The sequence below is a fragment of the Mercenaria mercenaria genome, chromosome 9 (assembly GCF_021730395.1).
Source record: "Mercenaria mercenaria strain notata chromosome 9, MADL_Memer_1, whole genome shotgun sequence".
Taxonomy (NCBI): Eukaryota; Metazoa; Mollusca; class Bivalvia; order Venerida; family Veneridae; genus Mercenaria; species Mercenaria mercenaria.
Window position 1 is genome coordinate 49,749,994 of NC_069369.1, and position 14,929 is coordinate 49,764,922.

Below are 14,929 nucleotides of genomic sequence, written 5' to 3' on the forward strand. Positions count from 1 at the left end.
TTTTAATACCATTAAATATTTTGGAGTTGAATTTCATGTCTCAATAATGTTGGAATTATGCCTTAGTATTTGTTAAAAAGCCAGTGTCAAAGGTAATAAAGGGGTGAGTTTTGGAACCAGTCTCAAAATTCTGGCATCTGATTGGTTGGTTCAGAACCTAATTTTAAATTGACCAATGGTAAGGTTGTATGCTGAGACTGGTCTGCAAATTCAGTTTCATAATGTTTGAAGCAAGGTTTGGCGGTTTTAAAACTAACCCTAGAGACCAGTCTAAAAATGTACAGAATTAACCAATCAGGTGCCAGAGTTTTTAAGCTCATCTGATTTTTTTGAAAAAAAAAATGATGAGTTATTGTCTCACTTGATCAGCGTCGGCGTTGGCGTTGCCTGGTTAAGTTTTATGTTTAAGAATTATGGCCCCTTTTGGACTTAGAAAATATAAGATTTCTTGGTTAAGTTTTATGTTTAGGTCAACTTTCCTCCTAAACTATCAAAGCTATTGCTTTGAAACTTGCAACACTTGTTCACCATCAGAAGCTGACTCTGTACAACAAGAAACATAACTCCATCCTGCTTTTTGCAAGAATAATAGCCCCTTTTGGACTTAGAAAACTAGATTTCTTGGTTAAGTTTTATGTTTGTCAGCTTTTCTCCTAAACTATCAAAGCTATTGCTTTAAAACTTGCAACACTTGTTCACCATTAATAGCTGACTCTGTACAGCAAGAAACATAACTCAATCCTGCTTTTTGCAAGAATTATAGCCCCTTTTGGACTTAGAAAATATAAGATTTCTTGGTTAAGTTTTATGTTTAGGTCAACTTTTCCCGTTTAATCAAAGCTATTGCTTTGAAACTTGCAACACTTGTTCACCATCAGAAGCTGTCTCTGTACAATAAGAAACATAACTCAGTCCTGCATTTTGCAAGAATTATGGCCCCTTTTGGACTTAGAAAATCAGATTTCTTGGTTAAGTTTTATGTTTAAGTCAGCTTTTCTCCTAAACTATCAAAGTATTGCTTTAAAACTTGCAACACTTGTTCACCATCCAAAGCAGACTCTGTACAGCAAGAAACATAACTCCACTCTGCTTTTTGCAAGAATTATGGCCCCTTTTGGACTTAGAAAATATAAGATTTCTTGGTTAAGTTTTATGTTTAGGTCAACTTTTCTCTTTAACGGTCAAAGCTATTGCTTTAAAACTTGAAGCAGTTATTTGCCATTAAAAGCTAACTCTTCACAGCAAGTACCATAACTCTGCATTGCTTTTTGCAAAAATTATGGCCCTTTTTGGACTTAGAAAATCATGGTACAATATACAGAGGCAAAAAAATCGGATGAGCGTCTGCACCCGCAAGGCGGTGCTCTTGTTTTTATCTTGTCTTCAAATATAGGTCATGAATGTGACTCCAGCATGTTGTTGCATCTGGTTGATCACATTGTTGACACTTCCGCAGTCAGTGTTAAATAACTAATTGTTACTGTTTAACATTATTGTTAGATGTGTCAGTGTGGTTCAGGCGAAGCTTACGAGCAACAATAGAACGGGATCTAGCACTCATAGCAATGGGGTAAGAGCCCCTTAATAAGCACTTCTTTGTAACTATTGTAATCAAAACGTATCCTCACACCTGTAAACATGTTTGGTTCCATTCTCATTTTCAGTTCCTTTTTCTCTGAAATATTTTGACTTTAATTGAAATGGTAATGTTTTAAGACCCTTGATCCTTCATTTAATTTCCACTTATAAAGGTGTATATATATATAGTTACAGGTATATAATTTATGTATTTTAACCTTTAGCCTGTTGGCGGCAAGTGATTTTGCCTTTGTAAAAAGTCTGTTCATGAGTTTGATTTGTTCAAACTTTGTTTAAAGTTAAATTTTTATTAAAGCTACCTTCATTTTTCAATCTAGTCTTATTTTTAAAGACATATCCATTGGGTAACTGCTGTGATTATTATATTAAAGGGTATGGGTAGGTGAATATTTGTTATTGAGTAACACAACAAATGAGGAATGGACCCAAAATATTTACACTTCTGTCATGTATGTGTTTTATGTTGTAAACTGGCCTTGAGGTGATGAAACTAAAACATTTTTTTTTTCACTTGCTTGTCTTTTTTAACTCTGATTTAATTGCCAGTTCTTAGTAAGGGGCTTTTTCCGAGTTATGACTGGCTTTAAATTTCTCTTGCTGTGTAAATTGGTTTAAAGGCTTTTGAAAATTCTTAATGAAGTTTTATATGTGCTTAGACAGGTTATTGTTGATGTTAAGAAAAGTAATGTTGAAGCAATTGCTTTACAGTTGCAGCTCGATATCTCGAAGTCACTTATCTCAAAATTTGGGTTAATTTTTAAGTCCTGTCCGGAAAACACTTTCACAAAATATCATTTTAAGTAAAATTTCAGTTATCTGGAAGTAAAATGCTTGATCCTTTGGAATTCGAGCTACCGAGTTTCCACTGTACTTACAAATTCTTAAGTTCTTCCAAAAAGTTCAACTGCTTTGGCAGTTGAACTTTTTAGAAGTACTTAAGAATTGTCTATTGGATCTGTTCCAGTATTCTGTTCTCTATTGTTTATAACCTTCCCCCTAGTCCAAAAATAAGAACGCAGATCTTCCAGTGGCTGGGATTCTAGTTTGATCCCTTTGCAAGTATCATGATATGGCCAAAGATATTGTGTCTGAAATAATTCTGTCCTGTACCTCTGATTTATGTGGAAAAGTTACTTGAGGAGAACAAGTTAGTACCGATAATGAATCATGGATCACTGGTTATGCAACTGCCCGCCATTATAAAAGGAAGTACTGATGAAAAACAGCTCATCCCAAAACAAGACAATAAATCTGTGTGAAGTGAGGTTTGGATAAGGGATGACCAGCTTCTGGCTCAGCTGGACAAGTTTGAACTATTTGTGGTGTAGGGGATACTAAACCTAACCTCCAGCTTGCTTTGCGACCAGTGCAGACCAAGATCAGCCTGCACGGATGGTCTGCACTGTTCGCTATTCAATCTGTAAATTTTCAGTGAACACCCCTTCAAATTGAAAGATAGACCAGTCCATTTTAGAAATTTAGCAGGGTAAAGTTTAATTTCCAACAGATCTCATAAAATAAACAAATGTGTTTGTAAACATGGACAGTTCCAAACTGAAGGGGAAGAAGCATTTTATAGAAATATTTCGATGGATATGACAAAATACAGTACATAGCCCTGACCAACCTATAAACCGGGCCAGTCTATTTTATAAGTTCAACAACACTGTTGACCCATTTAAACAAGGAGAACTACAGTCAAACATGTATATTAAGACATAGACTTACATGTATTTCTCATATATTTCAACAAAGAATTAATCAAAATAGAGGGACAACACGCCTGAACACCGGATGGGTTTTACCTGCATTTATGTATAGATCAACTAATTTTCGGTTCTTTATGAACCTTCATCAGGAGCTTTACTGAAATTTTATATGCCAATCATTATTCATAAACATCTAATGGTATGAAAACATAAAACATTTTCCTGCCCATATTATTAATTTTTAGCTCGACTATTCATAGAATAGTAGAGCTATTGGACTCGCCCATGCGTCGGCGTCCGCGTCCTGATTTGGTTAAGTTTTTGTATGTAAGCTGGTATCTCAGCAACCACTTGTGGGAATGGATTGAAACTTCACACACTTATTCACTGTGATAAACTGACCTACATTGCACAGGTTCCATAACTCTATTATGCTTTTTTACAAAATTATGCCCCTTTTTCGACTTAGAAAATTTTGGTTAAGGTTTTGTATGTAAGCTGGTATCTCAGTAACCACTTGTGGGAATGGATTGAAACTTCACAAACTTATTTACTGTGATAAACTGACTTACATTGCACAGGTTCCATAACTCTGTTTTGCTTTTTTACGAAATTATGCCCCTTTTTCCACTTAGAATTTTTTGGTTAAGGTTTTGTATGTAAGCTGGTATCTCAGTACTCACTAATTGGAATGGATTGAAACTTCACACACTTGTTCACTGTCATGATCTGACATGCACAAAGCAGGTCCCATAACTTTATTTTGCTTTTTTTCAAAATTATGCCCCTTTTTCAACATAGAAATTTTTGGTTAAGTGATTGTATGTAAGCTGATATCTCAGTATCCACTAATAGGAAAGGATTGAAATTGCACACACTTGTTCACTGTCATGATATGACATGCAATGCAAAGGGTCAATAACTCAACTTCGCATTTTACAAAATTATGCCCCTTTTTCGACTTAGGAGTTTTTGGTTAAATTCCTATTATGTAAGCTGGTATCTTAGTACCCACTAATGGGAATGGATTGAAACTTCACACACTTGTCCACTGTCCTGAGCTGATAAGCACTATGCAGGTTCCATAACCCTGTTTTGCTTTTTTACTAAATTATGTCCCTTTTTCGACTCGTATTCATTCAATCGACAAGGATGTTGAATAGTCGAGCGTTGCTGTCCTCCGACAGCTCTTGTTTTAAACGGAATAATATACATTTGTTTGCCCAGGGGATGTGCTGATGGAATGTCAAACCCATTTCGTAAACTTGTACTTTGACTTTATAAATTAGAAATGCAAGTAAGTCTGTAGGAAAATTTATTTTGTGAACTTTATAGCCTACAAGTGTATATTCTAATGTCATGTTGTATTTTTTATGCCCCCGAAGGGAGGCATATTAGTTTTCAACTGTCCATCCGTTCGTTAGTTAGTTCGTTCGTCACAACGTTAACGTTTAGCATGAAGGCACTCGCGAACCACTGCACCCAGGACCTCCAGACTTCACATGCTGATAGTAATTATTGAGTACACAACCCGTACTGACTTTTGGGTCACCAGGTCAAAGGTCAAGGTCACAGGGGCCAATGTTAACTTTATGCATGAAGGCACTTTACTCGCGAACCGCTGCACCTTGAAACTTCACATGCTGATAGTACTTACTGAGTACACGGCTCCTACTGACTTTCGGGTCACCAGGTCAAAGGTCAAGGTCACAGGGGCCAATGTTAACTTTTTGCATGAAGGCACTTTACTCGCGAACCACTGCACCCAGGACCTTCAAACTTCACATGCTGATAGTACTTATTGAGAACACTACCCCTATTGACTTTGGGGTCACCAGGTCAAAGGTCAAGGTCACCGGGTCAAAGGTCAAGGCGCTGCTGGGGGCATTTGTCATCATTAGTGACAGCTCTTGTTTTTCATCATTTAACTTAATTCTTATCGTCATCTGTCAACACAGCATGCCTACCAGAAACCACTGTATCACAAGTCTCAGATCTGCAGCCTCTGATGACTGTTACTTAGAACTATCTTAAAATTTACAAGGCTTGTGAAGTGGAAAGAAAAGCTTATTTAGGGTTGAAGTTTCAAATGTTCTGTTTTGTATAAAAGATATGTTTTTCTTGCATGCTGGACATGATTTTCAAGTGTTTTTGCTGGTGCTGGAAAAAAACTAGTCTTACACCTCAGGGGTGTAAGATGACTTGCGAGCTGTAATTTTTGAAAGAATTCATAAATTCATATGTTACTATCATAAAGTAAGGCTTAAGAGAAAAGCATTCATTTTACTGTATTTATTCAATTAATTGAAGAACATGGCATGCAGGAAAAAGAATCTATCACTAGTTGAATGTGCGGATGGAAATATCTGGCTCTGGGGTAACTCAGCAGAGCCTCGTTACTGCCTGAACCAGGTATTTCCATCTGCACCTTCTACCAGTGAAATATTCTTTCACACAGTATAGAAGTCTCTTTGTCCTTTCTGTACCAAATTGTTTTTCTTTAATATCTCTGGAACTGATACTGATGTTACAGGCTGAAAGGATCAAGAGACAAGTTCATAAACCAAATTTTATAACTCTTTTTTCTTTTAATAAAATTGTTTCCCATTTTGCTGTTAAAAAAACTTATCACTGAATGGACTTTAATGTAACTTAATATAATGGAAGAGAGAAGAGGGGAAAGTGAAATGCACAAGAAGCATAATTTGAGCCATGCCATGAGAAAACCAACATAGTGGGTTTGCGACCAGCATGGATCCAGACCAGCCTGCGCATCCGCGCAGTCTGGCCAGGATCCATGCTGTTCACTTTCAAAGCCTATTGAAATTGGAGAAACTGTTAGCTAACAGCATGGATCCTGACCAGACTGCGCGGATGCGCAGGCTGGTCTGGTTCCATGCTGGTCGCAAACCCACTATGTTGGTTTTCTCATGGCGCGGCTCATTTTATCTCGTCTGTGTTTATGAATGTTGTTATTTTCTCTGACAGTGCAATTTTATAGGGCTATAAATCACTTGTAGTAATAGCTCTAGTTTGTAAGATACCCTTGCTTTCACACAAAGAGATTTGGTCAGTAATATGCCCTTGTTTTTACACAAAGAGATTATTTCAGTAATGCCCTTGCTTATGCGCAAAGAGATTTGGGCAGTTATGTCCTTGGTTATACACAAAGAGATTTGGTCAGTTATATCCTTGGTTATACACAAAGAGATTTGGGCAGTAAATATCCTTGGTTATACACCACGAGATTTATTTGGTCAGTGATATCCTTGGTTATACACACGAGATTTATTTGGTCAGTGATATCCTTGGTTATACACACAGTGATTTGTTCAGTGATATCCTTGGTTATACACAAAGAGATTTGGTCAGTTATGTCCTTGGTTATACACAAAGAGATTTGGACAGTAACTATCCTTGGTTATACACAAAGAGATTTGGTCAGTAATGCCGTTGGATATACACAGAGAGATTTGGTCAGTAATGCCATTGGTTATACACAAAGAGCTTTGGTCAGTTATGCCCTTGGTTTTACACAAAACACATAAACCATTTTAATAAGGTTACATTGTAAATGAATTTAGAAAAAAAATACTGGTATTATTAACAGTTTTAATCCTCTTGCTGGACACGATTGATTCTGCCTTTGTGACCAGTGTAGATCAGGATCAGCCTGCACATCCATGCAGTCTGATCATGATCTGCACTGTTTGCCATTCAGTCAGTATCTTTTTGGTATGCGCCAATGTTAACATTTAATGGTACTGTCCAAATTGAAAGATGGACAAGTTCATTACAGAAATTTAGCAGGGTAAGGGTTAAAGCCACTAGAACTTACTTTATGAATTATGTTTAAGTAAGATTTGCACAAAACATTTATACCTGCAGAATTAATTTTTTTATCTGCTTTTCGCCTTGTCTGATATCTGTCTTCTTTTGTAACAGTGAGAGATGAATTTGTGGAATTATAAAACTGTTTTTATACCCTTTGATATATATATTTTGCCTTTTCCCTTTCAGCCACGGGATGCTCATTCCTGAAAATTGCACAACTCATTCACCAGACGGAGCCGAAAAATTGCCCACTGTCTCAACTAGCATTTATCATTGTATCTGCAAGGGACGACAGCTTCCTTCAGGAAGTATATTCACTCTTGACTAATTTTCTGCATATGTAAGGGAAAGTACTCTTGAGTGACAGTGACACCAAATAGAGTAATTGCCCTTGAATGTGCTTATTTTCAAGAGAAACTACTCTGTACAGATGTGCTATTTTTATTCATTGTAATCCCTCGTAAAGGGAGACTACTCATGGTATTAAGTGGTGCAAAAGAAAATATGAGGATTAGATAATAGGTATTGTGTGAAAAGGAACAAAAGAAAAGGAAACATTGTCTTGTGAAGTTGGTTTGAAATTTGGATACAGATTTGGGAGAACAACCCAAGGATAATAAAAGAATCTCGGACAATGAGAAGACAAGTGAGCTTGTAGAGACAGGTTCTTTAAAAGAAAAAGAAATACACTCGAACTTGACATTTACGTATGTTTGCAATTTTGCTGGTGAAATTGCATCGTACCATTATGGATTATGACAGATAGGTATGCCACATAGCAAAGAGTATTATTAGTGGGGCAAATGGAGTTTAAATGAATATAAACTACCCCTTCAGGTTGGACGTATAAATGCAGGATGGAAGTTTTGTGAATTAGCTGGTCACTATGAGATCGTGTCTAGTGTTATTCTTGAGGCATAATATGCAATTGGGACATACAAGAAATAAATGCTAATTGTAGAAAGTTTTACATTATTGTCATGAAAGGTAGTCAGCATCTTCACCCCTATTTTACCATTGTGGATTGTTCCATTTATGAATATGGCATAGTTCAAATTGACTTTAAAGGGAGGTCAAGTCATTGGCTTTTCTTCCCTCTGTGTCCAGTGTTGACTTTTCCAAGTCACTAGATGGAATGGCCTGTAATGGGTCTAGTGGGTGAAAGACTTGTCAGTGAAATATACTCAACATGACTGAAAAACTTTAAAAATACTTTTAACACAGGTGTTATGTATTTCTATGTTATGTCTTTTGTACATGTATGTAAATCTTCTTGAGGAAGAAAAATCAGTATGTACCAGTAACCTACTGCTAGATGTCATTTTTCTCAAGCTCTGCTACAGAATATTTCAGTTCAGCTAACTCCATTTTCTTCAAGCTCTGCCACCGAATATTTTGGTTCAGCTAACCCCATTTTCCTCAAGCTCTGCCACAGAATATTTCGGTTCAGCTAACCCCGTTTTCCTCGAGCTCTGCCACAGAATATTTCATTTCAGCTAACCCCATTTTCCTCAAGCTGTGCTACAGAATATTTCTGTTCAGCTAACCTCATTTTCTACAAGCTTGTACCAGTATTTCAGGACCAGACTATTGCCTGTCAAAGGGGCCTTTTGTAACTGTTTGAATTTAGATGTCATTATTATACCAGTTATTGTTAGCTAAATGTCACTCTCCAGGAGTTAGAAGGACTTTTTTGGAACCATACTGTGAAAGTAATTGACCTCCTACTGTGCTTATGAAGTCAGATTTTTTTATCACTCCAAAAGTTGTTAAGTTTAGACCAACCCATCCTAAAAGAACATTTTTTACTGACTGTTAGAATTGCTCAGTTTTATAATACAAAAACATCTTAGCATACAGCATTTTCTGAGTCTTTTATCTTTTTTGCAATTCTGTTTTTTCAAAATGATGAAAGTACATTGAAATAACTATAAACAAACGTACTTTATCTACAGTACCACTGTAGTAATAGTATTATTGGTGTACTCAAGGGGAACCTTTACCATGCTAAAATTCTAAAATGGACTGGTTCTTCATTCAATTTGGGCAATACCATTTATTTTTTGAAGGGGTGTTCACTGAAAATTTACTGACTGACTAGCGAACAGTGCAGACCATGATCAGCCTGCATGGATGTGCAGGCTGATCTTGGTCTGCACTGGTTGCAAAGGCAGAATCCCTTGCCGGCAGCAGGCTAAAGGTTAAAGGAGCATGGTACATAACTTAACTTTTGATATTTATTTGTTTAAAAAGGTCTTGACGTTAAAACAACATTGAGATGAGTGTGTTTTAATCTTGACTATTCATTTCTGATAACAGTAGTTTTAGCATCAAGTTTGCCAAGAAGTCCTATGTTTTACTATGTAATTTCAAAGATTATATTTCTTCTGTGATGAAAAAATCTATTTTAACCCTTACGATGCTGGACACGATTGATTCTGCCTTTGTGACCAGTGTAGATCATGATCAGCCTGCGCATCCGTGCAGTCTGATCATGATCTGCACTGTTCGCTATTCAGCCATTATCCTTTTGGTAAGCACCCCTTTAACAGGTAATGGTACTGTCCAAATTGGAAGATGGACTAGTTCATTACAGAAATTTAGCAGGGTAAGGGTTTAGGCTTCATAAAGAACCGTAATGAGTAGTTAAATCTTACTTCTATCCATATATATTGGTCTGTATGCATGGTAAACTTCCGTTAGGCTTAGTGAGAATGACATCTGGTTTGTAGGGACAAGTACATGTCATTTAACAAAACATACTTGTAATGTTGTAACGTATTCTTTTAAATATTTTTTTTTCTTTATTTATTTCAGGGTTATTAACATTTTATAAGTTGTTGTCATGTAGCCACATTAAACTTAGCGAAAGAAAATCGGCTTTGACCCAAAATAATTGAACAAAATAATTGAACATAGAAAATTTACTTTCCCCAAAAGTATTTGAACATAGAAAAGCAGCTTTTTCCATAAAAAGTCTGCTTTCTCTGTAATTCTTTAATCATAGAAAAAAGTTTTCTTTCTCCAAAAATCTTTTAACATAGAAAGTTGGCTTTTTCGCAAAACCTTTAAGCTTTTATGAAGACTATTTTTGTAGATCTTTTTTGTCAAACGTAACATGTTGAGTGAGTAAAAATAAGGAATATAATGGTAGTGTTGCCTCAGCTGATATTATATCAGTTCTTTTATATGCATTTACAATACTGTAAGCTGTGAAGCCACAACTTTATTAATGTTTTAGTAATGGAGCATTCTTGCCAGTGTTACTAGTGTATGCAGAAAAGAAGTGTGTGTGAAAGAAATGTTGGAGAAAATGTAAACAGAATGATTGCTATATTTATGACAAACCTTAAATGATGACTAAGCTACAGAAAATCCCCTTTGAAGCACTTAGCCTGCAGCGAGAGAAACTCAGAATTGTATGGCCATTTCTGAAAATGAAGGAGTCTTCGTTAAAACTCTCCGTTAAAAGTCTTTGTTAAAAGTTGGTTGAGATTTACATTGTAGGTACAGTATATGTGGAAAAAAAAATGGGTGAACTTTCAAGACAGTGAGGTGTTCAACAGGTAGAGCAAAGGCGTGATAACATAGTCACATGCTGTTAACACACCTTTTTTTATATATGCAGATTCCATGGCAAGACCTAAATGTTTAATGGCCCTGTAATGCATAATTAAAACAACAGAAATGAACCCTTTCTGTTACAACATCTGCGGAAACCCTCCTGGTAAAATATCCACTTCATTTACAAGCTTGATGATTATAAAACGAAAAAAATAGATGTGTATTCCCGACATAATGCAGATTACAAACTAAATCATTGGAAAGCTTCGAATGGAATGCTGAAATGATAAAAACAAAATCAAAAGAAAATGAATTCTAGTCATACTAGACTTTCTTGCAGTTATTCTCATGGATGCAGTCAGTTGAGCACTACTATAGCACTGTCAAGATTGTGAAATTTAAAAAAAAAAAAGATCCTTTAATTTAATTTAATAGAATTCTCAGTGATGGTGATATGTTTAAGTTTATATAGTTTGTCAATATTAATGGCATTGCTGAACTAATACCATGGTTTGTTAGAAGATTTATGATGGAAGATTTTGAAAACTGGGTTGTTTACAAAAGGAGTAAAATTGTTTGCCTAAGCTTTTCATTTGCGTGTATACGTTTTACCATGAGATATATATTACTTCGTTGGGATTTGATAGAGTTAATCTGACCTGTGACCAATGTTGTAATATTGAAAATGTGTAAAATCCATGTAGAAATACTGATTTTGACCATAGTTCAATAGTGTTACATTTCTTGGCACATTTTGAAGTATAGCTGTATCCCATACAGGTTAAGTTTATACTTGTCGTCTTTCTAACAAAACATAGTCGCATGCATCCAGATTTAATGTCAGATTTTTCTAATTTGAAAGTTATTATTATTGTTATTATTAATTTAGTTGTAATTTAGAAAAAAAGTGAAGTTTTGCAAAGAATTCTTTAAAACACTGGTATAGCCTGGAAAAGATGTTTACAGAAAACTTGGGAATTTTAAACAACTGACTTCAGTACTTCCAAAACTACTGTATCTTCCTAAGTTACAGTAGTTTTGCTCTGAGGTGAAAGTTTTAAGAATTATGTAAGAGTCTGTCTGCCTTTACTTGACTAAACAGTAGTTGAATTGCTTTGTAAGTTTGTACATTTTCTGTAGAGAACAAGCTTACCCAAGAGGGTGAGGAGAAATGCTGGCTGTGAGCGTAGCTTTTTTTGAGTGTTTTTTTGCTGAATTGTTCACTGAATGTAATACACAGAAATTAAACTGCCATTTTAGAAGTGTTCAAGGAATGTAGATAATGTGTGTAAATAACAGTATGTAGATATGAGTCAGTTATTGTAAAAACCTTCATTTTTGTAGATGATGGATTTTGTGAACATCTCAGATTAGATTGAATTTGGTAGAAAATGACAGAGTTTGGTTGAATTTGGTGGGTTTTGTTGAAGAAGAAATGAACTTTATAGAATTGATGAAATTGACTTTGTCTGAATTTGAAATTTAGCAATATAGAACTTAGATGTGAAGAAGCATCCATTTTATGGATCAGTAAACTTGACTGTTGAGACATGTCCTGATTGGTGTAAAAAAAGATGAACACACAACATTGCTTCTGTTATAACAAGGCTTTTTGTTGTATTGAATATGTTTAAGAGGATAGCTAAGTTTACAGTTTTTTGGTGTTTTTTTTTTTTCATTTTGAGCTTTAGTATCAAACAGTCATGATTACTCTGATTATATTCAAGAGGAACTGGAATTTTTTAGGACATTTAAAAAAAAAAAAAAAAATCATGAAAACGAAATTTTTGCAAATTCTATCCAATCGAGTTTTTAAACTGATGAAGTAGTGGATAAAATCTGAACAAAAAGTACAACATCCACAAAAATAAATGGTTTTACCTATGTTTTATATCTGTTAAAAGAAATAGATGTAATTTATTTATAAACATGTTGAAAGATAAGTGTGCAAACATTATGCACAAGTAGTTTAGCTTACAAGCATTTGTATGTATTTTAGTTATCTTCTCAACTGACTAACATTGCATTTTAAAATTTTATTTGCTTGCCTGCACATGAAAATATTTTTTAACGTTTAGAATTGTTCATGTATCGTTAATTGTAAAATATATGTACAGTAATGTTAAATGTGAATAGGTATGAAATTCTGTAGATGTGGATGAATTGACTTTTTTTCGTTACTAGAATTCATAAACTAATCCTAATTTTCACATTTAAACAACATTTAATGACATTTTTTACTTTTTGTATATTCTGGTAGAGAATTATTTAAGGAACAAAAAGACCGATTACATAGAGTTAGATTCCTATTTGAAATGTATATTTTATTATTTTTATAAAATTTTGTAATTACTCCCCTTTAATATGAAAGTATATAAAAAGCTGGGTATTTCTTTTTATTTCAATACAATGTCTAGTTTTACATTTGCATTTGATAGACATATCAACTATTGAACAATCTGAACCAAAAGGCAAGTTTAAAAGCTGTGTGTAGCTTCTGAATTCATTTATTTCCAATCTATCTTGGTTGCGCAACCAAGATAGGCAAAGGGAGGTAATAATAATTTTTCAAACTTGCGTTTCTAATGAATTCCATCTAAATACATAATTTTTAATGCAAATGTTTAACAAATATATTACAATATGTCTAATATTTAAACATTTTCTTAGCCAAAGTATGTTTATCAAATTTATACTTATGATAAGATAACTCTATCTTGGTTGGGCAACCAGGATAGGAAAATGAAATTTTAAAAATACCTCCAGTGAAAATCTAATTGGTATTAAGTGAACATAAATGAGTGTAAATGATCAGATGCTAAAGTTTCGAACAAATCCGTTACATGGCAAAAATCTGATTATCCTCCTTTAAGTTTTTTGATGGAGACACCCACAAATAATGAAAAATTATTCCCCCACAAATATTAATGCATCAGTGTAAAAGAAAAATAATTTTCTGCCATCTGTGGGATGGTCTCTGTAATGTGGTGACACAGCATTATTGTCACCTCGAGGGAAAGAAATGCAATGTTTCATGAGAATGGTTGTCCTCAATATGATTTTTGTGAGCCACGCCATGAGAAAACCAATATAATGGCTTTGCGACCAGCATGGATCCAGACCAGCCTGTGCATCCGCGCAGTCTGGTCAGGATCCATGCTATTCGCTAACAGTTTCTCTAATTGCAAAAGACTTTGAAAGCGAACAGCATGGATCCTGACCAGACTGCGTGGATGCGCAGGCTGGTCTGGATCCATGCTGGTCGCAAAGCCACTATGTTGGTTTCCTCATGGCATGGCTCATTTGATTTTTGTCATTTTGAGTCATTGTAGTGCATGCCAGGATAGCAGTAGGGTGAGTAACAGATGGAAGTGATTTATCAACATCTTGTGATTTTTGCGAGATTTTGTTATTTGAGGAGAATCTGTAGGTACTGTTAGTAGAGAACAGGAAAACTGGCTGTAAACTTTGACTGTGGCCATTTAACTGAAAGAGTTAATAAAATGATTTAAAGTTTGAAGAAAGTAAATGTGATTTCACTATTGTACAGGCAAACAAATGAGCCGTGCCATGGGAAAACCAACATAGTGGGTATGCGACCAGCATGGATCCAGACCAGCCTGCGCATCCGCGCAGTCTGGTCAGGCTCCATGCTGTTCGCTTTTAAAGCGTATTTGAATTGGAGAAACTGTTAGCGAACAGCATGGATCCTGACCAGACTGCGCGGATGCGCAGGCTGGTCTGGATCCATGCTGGTCGCAAAGCCACTATGTTGGTTTTCCCATGGCACGGCTCAAATAGGTTTCGGAGGTTGATCTTAGTCATGAAGAATATGTTATTTTATAGGTCTGGTTGCTTTACAGAAATAATCTCTGTTCATTTTTGTACATGTATTGCGAAATTATTCATTTCCCCTCAACACCACTTTGACTGTCAAATGCCCTCCCGTACCACTTTTGAAGTAATTTTTTGCCCATTTGTTAATTTATAGTAGATATTTTTTCCATGTTAACTGACTACGATATATAACTGAAATGCTGCTGAAAATGGCCTTAAACCAATATAAATATAACAAACTAACCTATTTCTCATAGCACTTAAGCTGTACAAAACTTTAAAGCTATTTAGCTTATATGTGGGTTGAGAATTTTGAATATGTACACAGTGGCACACTCTGTGAGATGTGAAATGGATAACTGCCATTAAAAGATATCAGAAAGTGA

The 14,929-nt window shown here is 35.2% G+C and overlaps 1 protein-coding gene across 1 annotated transcript in view; it reads left to right on the plus strand.

Annotated features, from left to right (window-relative positions):
* Positions 1-14,202, plus strand: part of LOC123547084 (G protein-coupled receptor kinase 5-like) — a 35,235-nt gene extending 21,033 nt beyond the window's left edge. Inside the window, exon 12 of the mRNA XM_053551373.1 lies at positions 7,329-14,202. Coding sequence (XP_053407348.1) covers positions 7,329-7,349 — 21 coding nt within the window. The 3' untranslated portion in view covers positions 7,350-14,202. The remainder of the gene's footprint in view (positions 1-7,328) is intronic.
* The last annotated feature ends 727 nt before the right edge of the window (positions 14,203-14,929 follow it).